Raw genomic sequence first — 14,129 nt, forward strand, 5'->3', positions numbered from 1 at the left:
ATTCCTCTTGGAAATACGTGTTTTTAGTTAAAAAGATGTATTTGTTTTATTTTATGTGTATGAGTAGTTTTGCTTATAGGTATGTTGTCTGTGTACCATGTGCTCATAGAGGCCAGCAGAGGAGGGTGTTGGTTCTCTGGAACTGGAGTTATAGACAGTTGTGAGCTGCCGTGTTGGTGCTGGGAACTGAACCTAGGTTCTCTGAAAGAGCAGCAGGCGGTCTTAAGCACTGAGCCATCTCTCCAGCCTCTGCTTTAGAAATATCTTAATTGGTCTTCCTATTTATTAGCATTTTAACACTAAGAAGTATTATATTCACCATCATACTTATTAAGGTGATTACAGTAAAGCAATCAGTCATAAATAGGTACATTATTGTCTTTGAACTCAGAGTGTTTGAGAAATTTTAGTTTAAACAATGGACCTTAATAAGCTATTTTCTTACTAACATCAAGGTCCGGCTAGAAATAAATAGGAGTATATTGATAACTCCAGCACTTGAGAAGCTGAGGCAGAAAGATTGCAAGGCCACCTCAGCTGCGGAGCAAAACCCTGTCTTAGAAAAGCAAAGAGTGTATTGAGGCTGGACACGGGCTCTGTCAGACAGAGAGAAAAGGACACTGTGCGGGGGATGGGAAATAGAATCTGGCAGAAGCTGAACAGGTGGCAGGCTCCAGCAGACCCAGAGAAAGGGGAGACCTTGAGGATAGGAAAAGTTACTCCCAGTGCCCACCCCCAAACTGAGGACTGCCTCCAGAAGTGGTCCTACCCTACTGGGGAGTCTTTCCACTGAGTTTTTTCAATCTGGTTTTCTTCAGTATTTCTATCTCTTTGCTGAATTGTAAATACTCTCTTATTTGGTTCGGCTGTTTGTATTCTCACAGAACGAATTCAGGAGTTTACTTGTGTGCTCTGGTTTCTTTGAATACATAACCATTCATTTGGATTTATTGTCAGGGATTTTGTTTATGTCATTCTCTTGGGAGCCATTACTGCTAGGTGGTTCATTTTTGGAAGAGATTTCTTTTCTCATGCTTCTTCTGTTTTTGTGTTGAGATTTGTGCATCTGGAGTTCAGTCATTGATGCAATTTGGTTTTTATTTAGATCACCTTTCTTCTTTCAGCAGAAGTGTTTGCAGTGTTCAGGAGGGACTAGATTGAAGTAGGATCATGGTGTTGTTTTTTCTTTTAGACTGGTCTACATTTCACCAGGCTCCATCTTTAGCATTCCCCTGTCTGTGTATTAGTTACTTTTCTATTGCTGTGATAAAAAAAACAAAAAACAAAAAAACCACAGCCACAATAATTATAAAAGAAAAGTTTGTTTGGACTTATCATCCCAGAAGGCTTTAGAATCCATAATGCAAAGACACCATGGCAGCAGGCGGCAGATACAGCAGCTGGAGCTGGAAGCTAAGATCTGAGAGTTCACATCTCCAATCATGAGCACGAAACAGAGACAGCCAAGTGGGAATGGTCCAAGGCTTTGAAACTTCAAATCCCCCTGTGTGGTCCTTTCCAAGTGATGTACTTCCCCCAGCAAGACCACACTTCCGAAACTTCCCCCAACAGTGCCACTGACTGGAGATCAAGTATTCAAACAGCAGAGCCCATGGGGGACATTCTCGGTCAAACCACTACAGCCTACAATGGCAGTCAAGAGTAGGTTCATTATGAAAATACAACTACAAATCGTCAACTACAAACCAATTACCCCCTAAGTGCCAATCATGTTATGGAGTAAAGGGCCACTGGTAACTGTGTTTTAATAAATTATTTACTGTGGGTATGACTAGAAAGGAAAACAAAAGAAAAAATAGAATAAGGCTAGTGATTAGTACTGGGTTGATAAATCAGAGGAAAGAGGGGAGTTCTAGGACCAAAAAGAGGCAGAGAGCTGAGGAAATTTTTACTCATGGTAGACTGTAGAGAAGGAGAAAGGTATGCAGTCAGATAATGTAAAAGAGTCCCATCTCTCAGGAAGCTGAGACACAGAGACCTTTAAAACCATGGCCAATCTGTGTCCTGTAGGAGGGGAAATAACAAGGGAGTGGGTAAGGAGGAAAGGACAGGTGATACAGGGCAAGAACAGAGCAGAACCGAACTGACTGCTAAGTCGGCATTGGGTGTCAAATGAGGGAGGAACAGATATGGGGAGGATCTGGGTGGAGATATACGTATGATGTGGCCTGACAGTGGGGTTCGGTCTGGAGTCTGTCAGTACATCTTCCTCAGCTCGCAGAAGCCTGCCTCACTCCTTGTAGCTCTTCTGTGTTGGGTTCTCCCATCTGGGCCTTCTCTTGGCTGATTGCATTATAGATGCTGGTCGAGTCCATTGGCAAAGCTTCACCAGCAGAGTCTCAGATTCTGGACATACCTCTGTCATCCCTTCAAAGCTGGCCTCACCCCTGTGTGTCCTTTCCAATTATTTCCCACATACTGCTTAGAATCTGTGTAAAGTTCCCCTGTATTCTGGTTCCATCAAGTTTTCAGCTCATGGAATGATGCATGGTCCTGATTCAAAGTTTGTTTGCTTGTTTCCTCTGAAGTCTAATAGTAGTCTGCTACCTAGATTTGAGTGTATAGTCCCCGATACTCGCTCTGAACTTCCTGAGTGTGGTTTACGAAGGGTCTCAGGACACCAAGATGCCACGCAGCGGGGGTCTTTGTAAAGTAGCTTCAGGTACCCAGTTGATGAGGAGAGTGGGGTTTTCCCCCAGCATTTTCTTCCACTAATGCTGTTGTTGTCCTGGGTATGACTTTTACTTCGAACTCTTTAGAGTGTCTGCTACTGTAAGTAAAGATTGCCTGTTCTCTGGCTTCCAGTCTACAGCCAGATACATGAACTTCATCCCTAGTAAGGTTAGAAAAGAGTTAGAATACTTACAAAGTAGATGTTTAAAAATTATTCAAACTAATGTTAATGATTAAATAAGAACAGAGGATGGGGAAAAGGAAAAGAGAAGCAAGAAAGAGTGGGGGGTGGGGCAGCAAGATGGCTTAGTAGGTAAAGGTGCTTGCCGCCAAGCGTGCTAACCTTGGTTCCAAACCCAGGAACCATGTGGTAGAAGGCAAGAACTGACTTCTGCAAGCTGTCCCCTGATGTCCACACGTACACCACGGCATGTGTCTGAACCCTTCCCCTAGCCCTCACAAATAAAATAAACGGATGTAGAGCTGGAGAACTGGTGCAGGGTTAAGAGCACTTGTTCTTGCAGAGGACCCAAGAGTGATTCCCAGCATTCACATGGCAGCTCACAACCTCTGTTACTTCAGTCCCGGGGATTTGAAACCCTCTTCAGACCTTCTCTGGCACCTGATATGGACATGGTGCACATATATACATGTAGGCAAAACACTCACACATGTATAATAAATCTAAAAATAATTTTAAATAAAACAAATGGATATCATAAAAAGATAAAGAGACAAGCATGTGGAATGATGGTAGAAATAATGAGGTAAAAAACAAATTTAGGCAGAAAGAAAATGCAAAAGTCATTATTTCTTCTTTGCTGAAGAGAGGGAGGGTGGAAATGTTTTGTCCCCATCCCAGACTTGTCCTTAAGCACTTTGCTAGGGTTCTGGGCAACTGTTTTCTCTCTGATGTCCAACTGGATTACAGCACTAAGGAATATTTGCAGGTCTTTACCTGCCCTGCCCTCCTGCAGGGTCATGCCACCATGCCAGTTTCTAGGCTGAATTCCTATGAGTGTTTTTCTGTGTGCAGACCTGCCAAAACAGGGCACAGAGCAGCTCCTCTCCGCTGCTCCAACCAGCTGAGACTAAGGATCACATTACCCAGCCCCCTCCTGGATGCCCCCTCCTACCAGCCAGAGTGTGTTTGGCCCCAGGAATCCCAGAGCAGCAGCTATTTTCCACCAAGTCTCTCTGGCCCTCTGAGAATATAGAAAGTAGTAAAGCTGATCCATCTGCGCCAGAGGGTCAAGAGTAATCCTGAGTGCCCTAGCCTCAAGCAGGACACACAGCCATGATCTCTCCTTTTACCAGAATTTCAACCAAAGTTGCCCTGACATAATCATCCCCAGATTCCCTCTTCAGACTCACGTTTTCAACCCAAGCAGATCTGTGTGTGTGTGTGTGTGTGTGTGTGTGTGTGTGTGTGTGTGTGTGTGTGTATCACAGTACTAGTTACATCCAGGCTCTGAGTGGTCACTTGTTTAGCTGGGGGTCGGGGAGCTGTTGGTCTTCTGCTTTTCCTGAGTGAAAGGTATGAATGTAGGACCTCTGCGAGAATGTAGAATGTAGGATCCCCTTCCGCAGCAGTAGTGGGTCAGCTAGGAGATGCAGGGCCTCCCTCTCCAGTGCTCGCTGTACGTGGTAGATGCTCCTTCCTGACCTGCATTTCTGCAGAGCTGTCAGAGCTCTTGCCTCGCGGAGCCTAGGGAGGTTTGTCTTCTCCCTACACTTCCCTACTCCCCAGCCATTTTACCTAGTGCTTCGAGGGCCGATAGTTCTGGATTTTACCTCTTTTCTGTCTGCTGTTTACTTCCTCCCTTCTTTCCCTGTCTTTCCATGACATCCACACCTCCCTGCAGTCATGTTCCTGAGGTTTTATTTCAGATTTCTGGAGGCATAGGAAAGTTCTGGGCATCTCGAATCTACCATCTTCTCTCCACCCCCCGAGAGGCATTTCTTTAGAAAGAGAAATCTACTGTCATACTAATACACTTCCTAGAGGGTCACTTACTGCTTGTAATGTTTACTTATTGCGTAGTTAATATTTCAGATTTCATTTGCCCACACTGACTTCAAAGGGTCAGATAGCCATCAGTTTAAGACAAGGATCTGGCAAGGATACAAAGTCACTTATTTCTCAAAGGAACTCAGTATATTTTATATGGAACATGCACAGGTAATAAAGTGGGTGTTCTATTTTGAGAATTAAGAATGGCTGGGTTTTATCCTCACAGGATTAGTAACAAATATTTAATAGTTCTTTCAAGATTTAATTTTTTTTAAAACTCATTAGCTCCAAGCATCTTTCCTGTATCTCCCCAAGGTAGATGTCAAGATGCAGAATCAGAATGCAGCTCAGTACATTTTCCACCAATATTTGACTGGCTTCTGGAGGGGGAAATGAGTCTCTAGAGGCGCTTCAATGAATGCTACATTTTCTTTTGACCAGAGGAATTTCTCTTTGTAGTTTTTGTTTATTACAGTTACTGTTTTGGTTATTGAATATGGAATATGTCTTTGTCTGGACTTCCATTTTATGGCAAAGAGTTATTGTTTTGTCTTGGCATCTATTATGAAACTTGCTTGTACTGAAATGTAATGCCATGTCCAGATCGATGCCTTAGGATGAATTAGCTATACAGCTAATAATGGAAAACACAAATCTAAAGAAGGAAACTACTTACATTGTCCATTTGGAAAATGGAACGTATTTTTTGTAACTAGAAATATTGATTTGGGCATAATAAATATTAAGCTCTTCTTTCGGGTTTATGATGGTAAAGCCTGAACATTGTCTTTAATACATGTGGTATTCTTTGCATGATTGTATGTGTGCATACATGTTCCTTTGTGTGCCTATGTGAGTACAGGTGTCTGTGTGTGAGTGTGTGTGTGTGTGTGTGTGTGTGTGTGTGTGTGTGTGTGTGCATGTGGAGGTCAGATATTGATGTGGAGTGTCTTCCTCAATTACTGCCCACCTTAATTTCCAAGGTAGGGTCTCCCACTAAACCTGGAGTTTGCTTGTTGGCTAGACTACCTGGCCAGCAAGCTGCAGGGAGCCCCTGTCTCTGCCACCACAGTGCTGGAACTACAGGCTCATGCTGCTGAACTCTGCTTTTTACATGGAGACTGGACTTCAAACCCAGGTCTTTCTGCAGTAGGTGATGAACACCTTACTGACTGGGCCATCTCCCCAGTCACCGATATTCCTTATGTCTGGAATATAGCCAAACTTAAAGAAGACATTTAAAAATACAGTAAGAAGTCAAAATGAATGATTGGCAGAATATTTTATAAAATAGAAAAATCTACACAATAGATATATTTAAAGTAAAACTTAACTCTCAGCCTCCTGCAAGCGAAATGTAGAAGGAAATATGTCAACCACAGCTCCTCCTTCTCCTCCTCTCCCTTCTCCTTTGGAGACAGGGTCTCACTGTGTAGCCTTGGCTCACCTGGAACTCACTACATAGACAAGGCTGGCATTGAACTCACAGAGTTCTGACTAAGACTGCCTCCCAAATACTGGGACTAAAGGCCTGAACCATCATGTCCAGCCAACACATTCTTCTTGATCAAAAACATTTTTTTTCCTCATTCCTCATGAAGAACTCTATTGAGGAATAATTTGGTGAACTGGAAAAATGCATCCCCAATAAAACTCATGTAAATTCATGCAGAAGTTGTCCCAAGTTATTGAAGAGTAATTTTAAGAGGGAAGGCTCAGATATCTCCTTGTGTAATATGAGGTAAGTTTTTATCCAGTCAATGTAACTATAAGGTTTATGGAATTGGGGGTCTGGAGAGATACTCAGAGGTGAGGGCACTTGCTGCTCTGGCAGGAGGACCTGGATTTGGTTCACAGCGCCCACACCCTGTGGCTCACAACCTGTAACTCCAGCTCCAGGGAAATCTGATACCCTCTTCTGGCTTGTTGGCACCTTCCTACACAGTACACATGTGTAAATTCTGGCCCACACATATTCACGTAATCTTTAAAAAATATTTCTACCAGTCGTGATGGCAAGCACCTTTAGTCTCAGCACTCTGGAGTCCAAGGCAAGTGAATCTCTGATTTCGAGACCTGCCTGGTTCCAGGCCAACTAGAGTTTCACAGTGAGACACTATCTCAAAAAGAAAAGAAGAGAAAAGGATGATAGCATTTTCAGATGGGAAAGGAGATGCATAATGTGAGAGCACGAGATAAAAGTTCTAAAACGAGTAATAGTAAGTAGATGGCATTGAACACTATCAAAAAAGAGGAGGTTTAGACTATCCACAGGGAATAGCAGAAGGAGTTCACTGAGTGCCTATGTAATTCATTTGAGTTCGTTCACTTAACAGGCAAAGAGAGCTGGAGAGACGGCTCAGTGGTTAAGAGCATCGACTGCTCTTCCAGAGAACCTGGGTTCAATTCCCAGCACCCACATGGCACCTCACAACTGTCTGTAACTCCAAGATCTGACACCCTTACACAAACATACATGGAGGCAAAACACGAATGCAAATAAAAAATGAATTAAAACACATACACACACACAAGCAAAGAAAGCCGGGCAGTGATGGTGCACGACTTTAATCCCAGCATTCTGGAGGGCAGAGGCAGGCACATCTTTGTGTTTGAGGTCAGCCTGGTCTACAAAGCAAGTTCCAGGATATCCAGGGCTGTTACAGAGAAACTCTGTCTTGAAAAAAAAAAGGAAGAAAACAAACAAACGAACAAACAAAAACAGGCAAAGCAGAAATCACAAGAGAAATAATGGTTTATCTTTAGAGCATCTCTCACATGAGCTATTAGACTATGGACTCTAGTTCTGTAATTCACTGAGAATAAAACTTTAATTTTTTTCCCCTGTGAAATATACTTTTTATTTTTGTTTTTGTTTTTGATTTTTGGAGACAGGGTTTCTCTGTGTAACATCCCTGGTTGTACTGGAATACTCGTTGTAGACAAGGCTGACGCCAAATTTACAGAGACTCACCTGCCTCTGCCTCCTGAGTGATGGGATTAAAGGCCTGAGCCACCACCATCATATTTTCATTATACTCATTAAATTTTTTTCTCTGTCTCCTTGAGATTTCTTGTTGCCCATATATTGTTTCAAAATGCATCATTTCCAAGTTTTACTGGTTTTCAAGTGTTTCTTTCTATTCTATATTAGAGAATATAGAACATGCCCTTGCAAAGAATATGAGATCTTGTGAGGCTGAATTTTCTATGATGTCAGTCAGATCCAGTAGACTGATGGAGGGGCTATCAACCTGTGACTTCCACAGTTCCCTTGGGGATCACCTCTGTCCCCCACAGGTGGGAAGAAAGAGCTACAGAAGGTTTTTATGACATCATTGCCCTCAGATTCCATTGGTCAGAACTCGGTCGCATTGCTTCATCTGATGGTATGGGAAGCTGAGACAGTCTAGCGTTTTGCCCACAAAGAAGAAAATGTGTTTGGAGGAACAGCCAGCAATGACTCTCTGTTCTCTGGAAGAACTTGTATAAGATAAGAAATGCTAGCATCATGGGTATACAAGTAGAAATTGTAACCTTTTGGGGACCACCAATTACTTTGGGGGAAATTTGTAACTGCTGATTCAATGTAACGAATTTGTGTTCCCTTGGATTTTCTGTTACTTTTCTTTTTTTATCCCCTTTCTTCTTATTTTGAGTAAAAGCTCATGATTTTATTGTCTTCCTAACAAAATCAGCTTAGAACCAAATTACTTTCTCTTAGCCTCGGGTTCACAACGTTCGCATCTCTTTGCTCGCCAGTGCCCTCGTAGACCTGCAGTCCGGCTCAGCACACTAAGGCCTCAGCACAATCTTCCGTGCAGTTTTAACCTTTTTTTGTGGAAAATAGTCTTAGTCTGTCCATCGTAGCCACTCGGCTTCTGGTCATGACGCCTTTCCCTGAGCGTACAAAGAATCCTCGCCCTTCTGGTACTGTGTCTCTTTGTGGGGCTGGTGCTAGCCGCGTTTCGATCAGAAACTCCCGCAGGTCTTAGGAACGTTCACTGTTGGAGCGCGGTCAGCATAGGAGGTTCTTCACGTCTTGATTCACTTTTTAGAAATTTATTTTTTTAGGTATTCATCATTTTAATAATCTTTAAATTTATTAGTGTTCATTATTGATAGCATTTTCTTATTCCCACTTCTGCTGTGTCTGTAATTGTGTTCTTCGTTTTTAATAGATTAATTTGTGCTTCAAATTTTTCACTTGGCTATAAGATTAATATAAACTTGTCGATTTTGTTCCTCTTTCCCTGAGTCTCAGTTTTTTTCTATTGCTGGAGATAACCCCCAGGACCTTACTTACATTAAGGAAGTACTCTACCCCTGGAAGGAATGTGATAATGTAGAAAAGTTTCTAGAAGCCTGTGCCCAATAACAGCCCATTGACATTTTTCCTTACGTAAATATTCTTTTTGTTTCAAAATTTAGAACATTCTATTTTTTACAATGTTTAAATAGTAGAGAAAAGTCAAAAGAATGAAATAGAAAAAAAAGGACAGTAACAAACACCCACACAATCTCCTAAATGAACATTTTTGTCATATTAGCTGTGTATCATTTGAAGAATGGAACATTAAAAAGTCAGTTTGTATTTCTCTTGTTCACCCACAGATAATGGCCATCATAAATTTGATGTATTGCTTAAGTATTGAGTGCTGAGTTTTCTGAAGTCTCAATACACAATACATATTTCCCAAATGTTGGGCTACCTCAAATCACCCTACTCTAAAGACTCTGCTACAGATTTCATTAACGTGTATGTGGACCTGAGCTGTGTGTGTTCTCATTGGTTGAACTGCTGAATTGTAAAGTGTGCATCTATTCAGCTTAATAAAAGCAGTCAGTTTCCAAGAGCTTCTCCCAAATTGTATTCCCTCTGTCAGTGAATGAGACTTTCAGATTCCTGTTCCCTTGTCAACAGTTTAAATTTAATCTTTTTCATTTTCCACATTATATATTGGGTGTAGTCTTCATAGCATTTTATTTGTGGTTTAATGTATACTACACTTATAATTAGTAAAGTTTTTACATGATTATTGGGCATTTCGCCATTTTCTCTTAAGTTCCTAGTGTTATCTTCATTTTCAGCACATTAAAACTATTTCCTTTTCATTTTTTATTTTAATTTATTCTTTGAGATCCCATCACTAAATAAATACATGTAAAATTTAAATTATTTATTTTATTTTATTTTAGAGACAGGGTTTCTCTGTATAACCCTGGCTGTCCTGGAACTCACTATGTAAACCAGACTGGCCTCGAACTCACAGCTATTGTCCTGTCTCTGCTTCCTGGGTTCTGGGGTTAAAGGCATGTACCACCATGCCCAGCCCTAAAAGAAATAAGATGTTTAAAGGTTTCTGTTTCTTTTTCGCCTAGATGTGGATATGTGCAGGTGATACAGGTATCTTTGGAGGCAAGATGCATGGGACCCTCGTAGCTAGTTACAGATGGTGGTGAGCTGCCTTATGAGATGCTGGGAGATGTTTGCTAGCAAAGAGAATAGAAAAAATCAGAACACTGTGTCAATTGCTGTCCAGCTTTGGCTCAGCTACTTCTGTGGCATGGGCTCCGACTGTGCCATCTCTTAAGTGAGATCCCTGCATGCTTTCCCAATTCCATCCATGATGCATCCCATGCTGTTCTCTAACTCTGGGTCCTCCCGTTTATTTGGATTGTATAGGACTAGAATTCCGGCTCTCTGATTCCTTGGTCAGTCTTAATATAACATGTGTTATATCATTGTAAATATCACCTCACTTATTTACCTAATGAACTGAGACATGTGCATGAAATGATCTTTTATCATTTATTTGTACAGGTTTTATTAATTACTTAATCTATTTTCTGGCTGCTGGTGCCATTAGTCTGGGAATTGGTTTCTTTGCTTTGGCATCTGCTTTGTGGTTCCTGATTTGCAAACGAAGGTAAGGTTTATTAGAAAGTTTACCTGAAAACTCAATGAAGGGCTCTTTCCACAACTATTAAATTTAAATCATTATAATGGAATTGATTCTACAATCTGGGGTTTAGTTGGAGACCCTGTGGTTGGAAAAGACTGCGTGCATTAAATAGCCTGATAGAAGGATTGGAGCAATATAACAGCAATCTTTGTGCTCTGAAAAAATTTGAGGGATTAACAAGTCCTATTTTACTTACTGAAAGACTTGGTTCTGATTATAATCTAAAGCTAGAAATTAGGGGAGAACCTACCAGTTTGGAGGTTAGAACATGACTGAAGGGCAAGACCCCCTTTCTTTAGGAGCCAAGAGAACTGACAGAATGCTCTGATGTGGTCTGAAAATGCTCTCCCTCCAGAAAAACACAAAAGATTACTACAGAAGCCTTCTTTTCAACTCTAAAATTTTGTGTTTCTACTTATTTACTCAGCTCAGAATTTGCATTCTGGTATTTAAAAAATATAAGCCAGGCAGTGGTGGCTCACGCCTGTAATCCCAGCACTCGGGAGGCAGAGGCAGGTGGATCTTTGTGAGTTCGAGGCCAGCCTGGTCTACAGAGCTAGTCCAGGACAGGCTCCAAAGCTACAGAGAAACCCTGTCTCGAAAAACCAAATATATATATATATATATATATATATATATATATATATATAGTAAGATCATCTTCCCACATTTTCTCCTAGTGATCTTACCTCAGCAACTGTCTCTGTGCCATGCACAAGTCAGAAAGTATTCATTTGTTCATTGTTACAACAAATATTTCGTGAATGCACAATAAAACATAAATAATAAAGGAAATATCTGTTAACTGTCTTCCATTGTTGTTGGAATTAGGATGCAGCTGTGAACAAGACAGAAAGGTTCTTGTTTCCTAGACTGGACAGGAGACAGAGAAATGAGCAAACATAAAAGGTGCACCAGGGGGACCTGTACAAGGAGTTTGTGTTTAATCTGAGACTTGAGTTCAAAGATTTATTAAATACGCCTTGTGCAAAATTTCCTAAGGGCCAACAAGATGGCTTAGCACATAATAGCACATGTAGACCAGGCTGGCTTCGAACTCACAGAGATCCACCTGCCTCTGACTCCCAAGTGCTGGGATTAAAGATGTGTGCCAACAATGCCCAGCACATGATTGCTTTTTAAGAGACTGCTGATAAAAACGAACATGCATTCTTAATAACAAGATATGACAGTTCTGGCTTATATTTTCAAACGACGTTCCTCTGTAGAGCCTGGAACTGGCTGGAGCAACGAAAGAGTAGCAAATGAGCAGCCTAGCTTTCATCTGTGAGAGCTGAGGCTGTTTTGAACTAATACGACTAGAGGAGACAAAAGAAGGGTTTGGACCTGAGATGTGTTTCCCAGGTGGAGTTGGGACTTGATAGAATGAGTGAAGTGAGGAGGAAGAGGAGTGAGGCAGCAGTGTGAAGGCTGATACCTGGGATTTTGTCTCAGGCAGCTGAGTGGGTCGTGCCATTTTCTGGGATGGAGAAATTATCATAAAGGGGATCTGTGTGTGGGGGTGTGTGATAAACTAAGAGTTGTGTGTTCAACGTGAGTTTAAAAGCCTATTTACAGTCCAGAACGGGAATACTGTGTTGCAATTGGGTGTGCTGGTAGAAACTGAGAAGCCACAATAGAAGATTAGGTATTAGAGATTCCAAAGCCATAGAATTGGATGAGACCAACCACTGAGGGGTTTTTGAAAAATGACTTATGGTAGCTGGGCCATGGAGCACACCTTTAGACCAGCACTCGGGAGACAGAGACAGGCAGATCTCTGTGAGTCTAAGGCCAACCTAGCCTACAGAGCGAGTTCCAGGACAGCCAGGGTGGTTACACAGAGAAACCCTGTCATGAAAAAGAAGAAAGGAAGGAAGGAAAGAAGGAAGGAAAGAAGGAAGGAAGGAAGGAAGGAAGAAAGGAAGGAAGGAAGGAAGGAAGGAAGGAAGGAAGGAAGGAAGGAAGGAAGGAAGGAAGATGACCTTTGGCTGTGCCCTTCACACTACCTGCATTTGGAAACAATGCAACTAAGTAGAGAAAATCAGTATCTAAGAAGAACCCAGAGGGTGGATAGTCAAGGGAGTAGAAATTTAAAAATATTACAAGAAGGAGGTATGAGCCAGTTATACTGAAATCCTGAAGCTGAGGATGATGAGGACAAAAAAGTGACTCTTTGATTTCGGGAGGTGGAGGTCATTGGTAACCTTGATGAAATGTTAGTGCAATGATAGGTTCCGAGGTTGATCCTTGAGGACAATATGTGAGAAAATTAAGAAAAGTATAGATGTCTCTTTCAAGAGGAGTGTGTATGTGTGTCTGTATTTAGAAAACTAATAAAGGGGACAGAAGCTGGAGACGCACATAGAATTGTATTAGGTGCTTTTGTATCACAGTGGCTGAAATACTTGACACAATAACTTAAGGGAAGAGTGGCTTATTTTGGCTCATGGTTTCAGGAGATTTCAGCCTGTCACGGTGGGAAAGGCACGGCCACATTCACAGATGCAGGAGTGTGTGGCATCTGTGGGCCAGAAAGTAGAAAGTTATCAAGCTCCACTTCCTAAATGTCCCTCAGCCTCTCCCAAGCAGCGTCATCAAAGCATGAGTTTGTGGGTGACATTTCAGATGCAAACCATAACAAGTCAAAGGAGAGATGCTTTTCTTCTCAAAGCAGAAGACACACCTGACAGGTCCCTCTTGTTTCCCACCCTAACACACTTGAACTATCGCCAAGTTCAGTTTTTTTCCCCTTGTAAATGGCTCACATCCATTTCATTCTGTCAGCCGCCACTGCACCCTCCATGACTTCCTGATCCTCCACACGGTCAGCTGTACCTGGGTTTATAGCTGACCCTGCCTTCAATGTCAGGTTCATGTCTTCTCCACACTTCAGCCATACGTTTTCCACATGCAAATCTCATCAGATCACTCGCTTCTTCTCTCCCATGCCCACTGTTTTTCAAAGGACTTCCCATCGGTTTGAAGAGAAACCCAAGTGGCCTGTCTTTTCAGGCCCCACGTGATCTGCCCCTGCACGCACCTCACTCTATTTTCTGTCTTGTTTTTTGTGTTTCTCCTACATGGTAGAACTCCGGCCCTCATAGCTTTGTGTTTGATATTTCATCTGCCTAGAATAACATCTCTTCTACATCTCTCCCTTTCTACCAGATTTGACCTAACCACTAGGCTTGCTCTTTAGCAGCCTAGTCCAATCACCCTTTCCTCGGGAAATCCTTCACTGACCTCCCTAGCCAGGTTGATTCCCTTTGTACAAACTCACACACAGCACCCGGTAACTTTCCTCAATGGCACTTCCCACAGCCATAATTTTTCATCTTCTTGTAGTGTCTATCTTCCTTATTGGTACATAAGCTACGTAACAGGCCATGAAGGTGACGGTTACAGGCCCTGCCCCCAGCACACTCTTAAATGTTTGACACTCAACATTTCTG

At 42.0% G+C, this 14,129-nt stretch overlaps 1 protein-coding gene across 1 annotated transcript in view; it reads left to right on the plus strand.

The window, feature by feature from the left end:
• Positions 1 to 14,129, plus strand: part of CUNH1orf185 (chromosome unknown C1orf185 homolog) — an 85,924-nt gene that overhangs the window by 60,424 nt on the left and 11,371 nt on the right. Inside the window, exon 2 of the mRNA XM_052717192.1 lies at positions 10,533 to 10,638. Coding sequence (XP_052573152.1) covers positions 10,533 to 10,638 — 106 coding nt within the window. The remainder of the gene's footprint in view (positions 1 to 10,532; positions 10,639 to 14,129) is intronic.

This window comes from Peromyscus californicus, unplaced genomic scaffold, assembly GCF_007827085.1.
Source record: "Peromyscus californicus insignis strain IS unplaced genomic scaffold, ASM782708v3 Scaffold_5__1_contigs__length_169319896, whole genome shotgun sequence".
NCBI classification, from domain to species: Eukaryota; Metazoa; Chordata; class Mammalia; order Rodentia; family Cricetidae; genus Peromyscus; species Peromyscus californicus.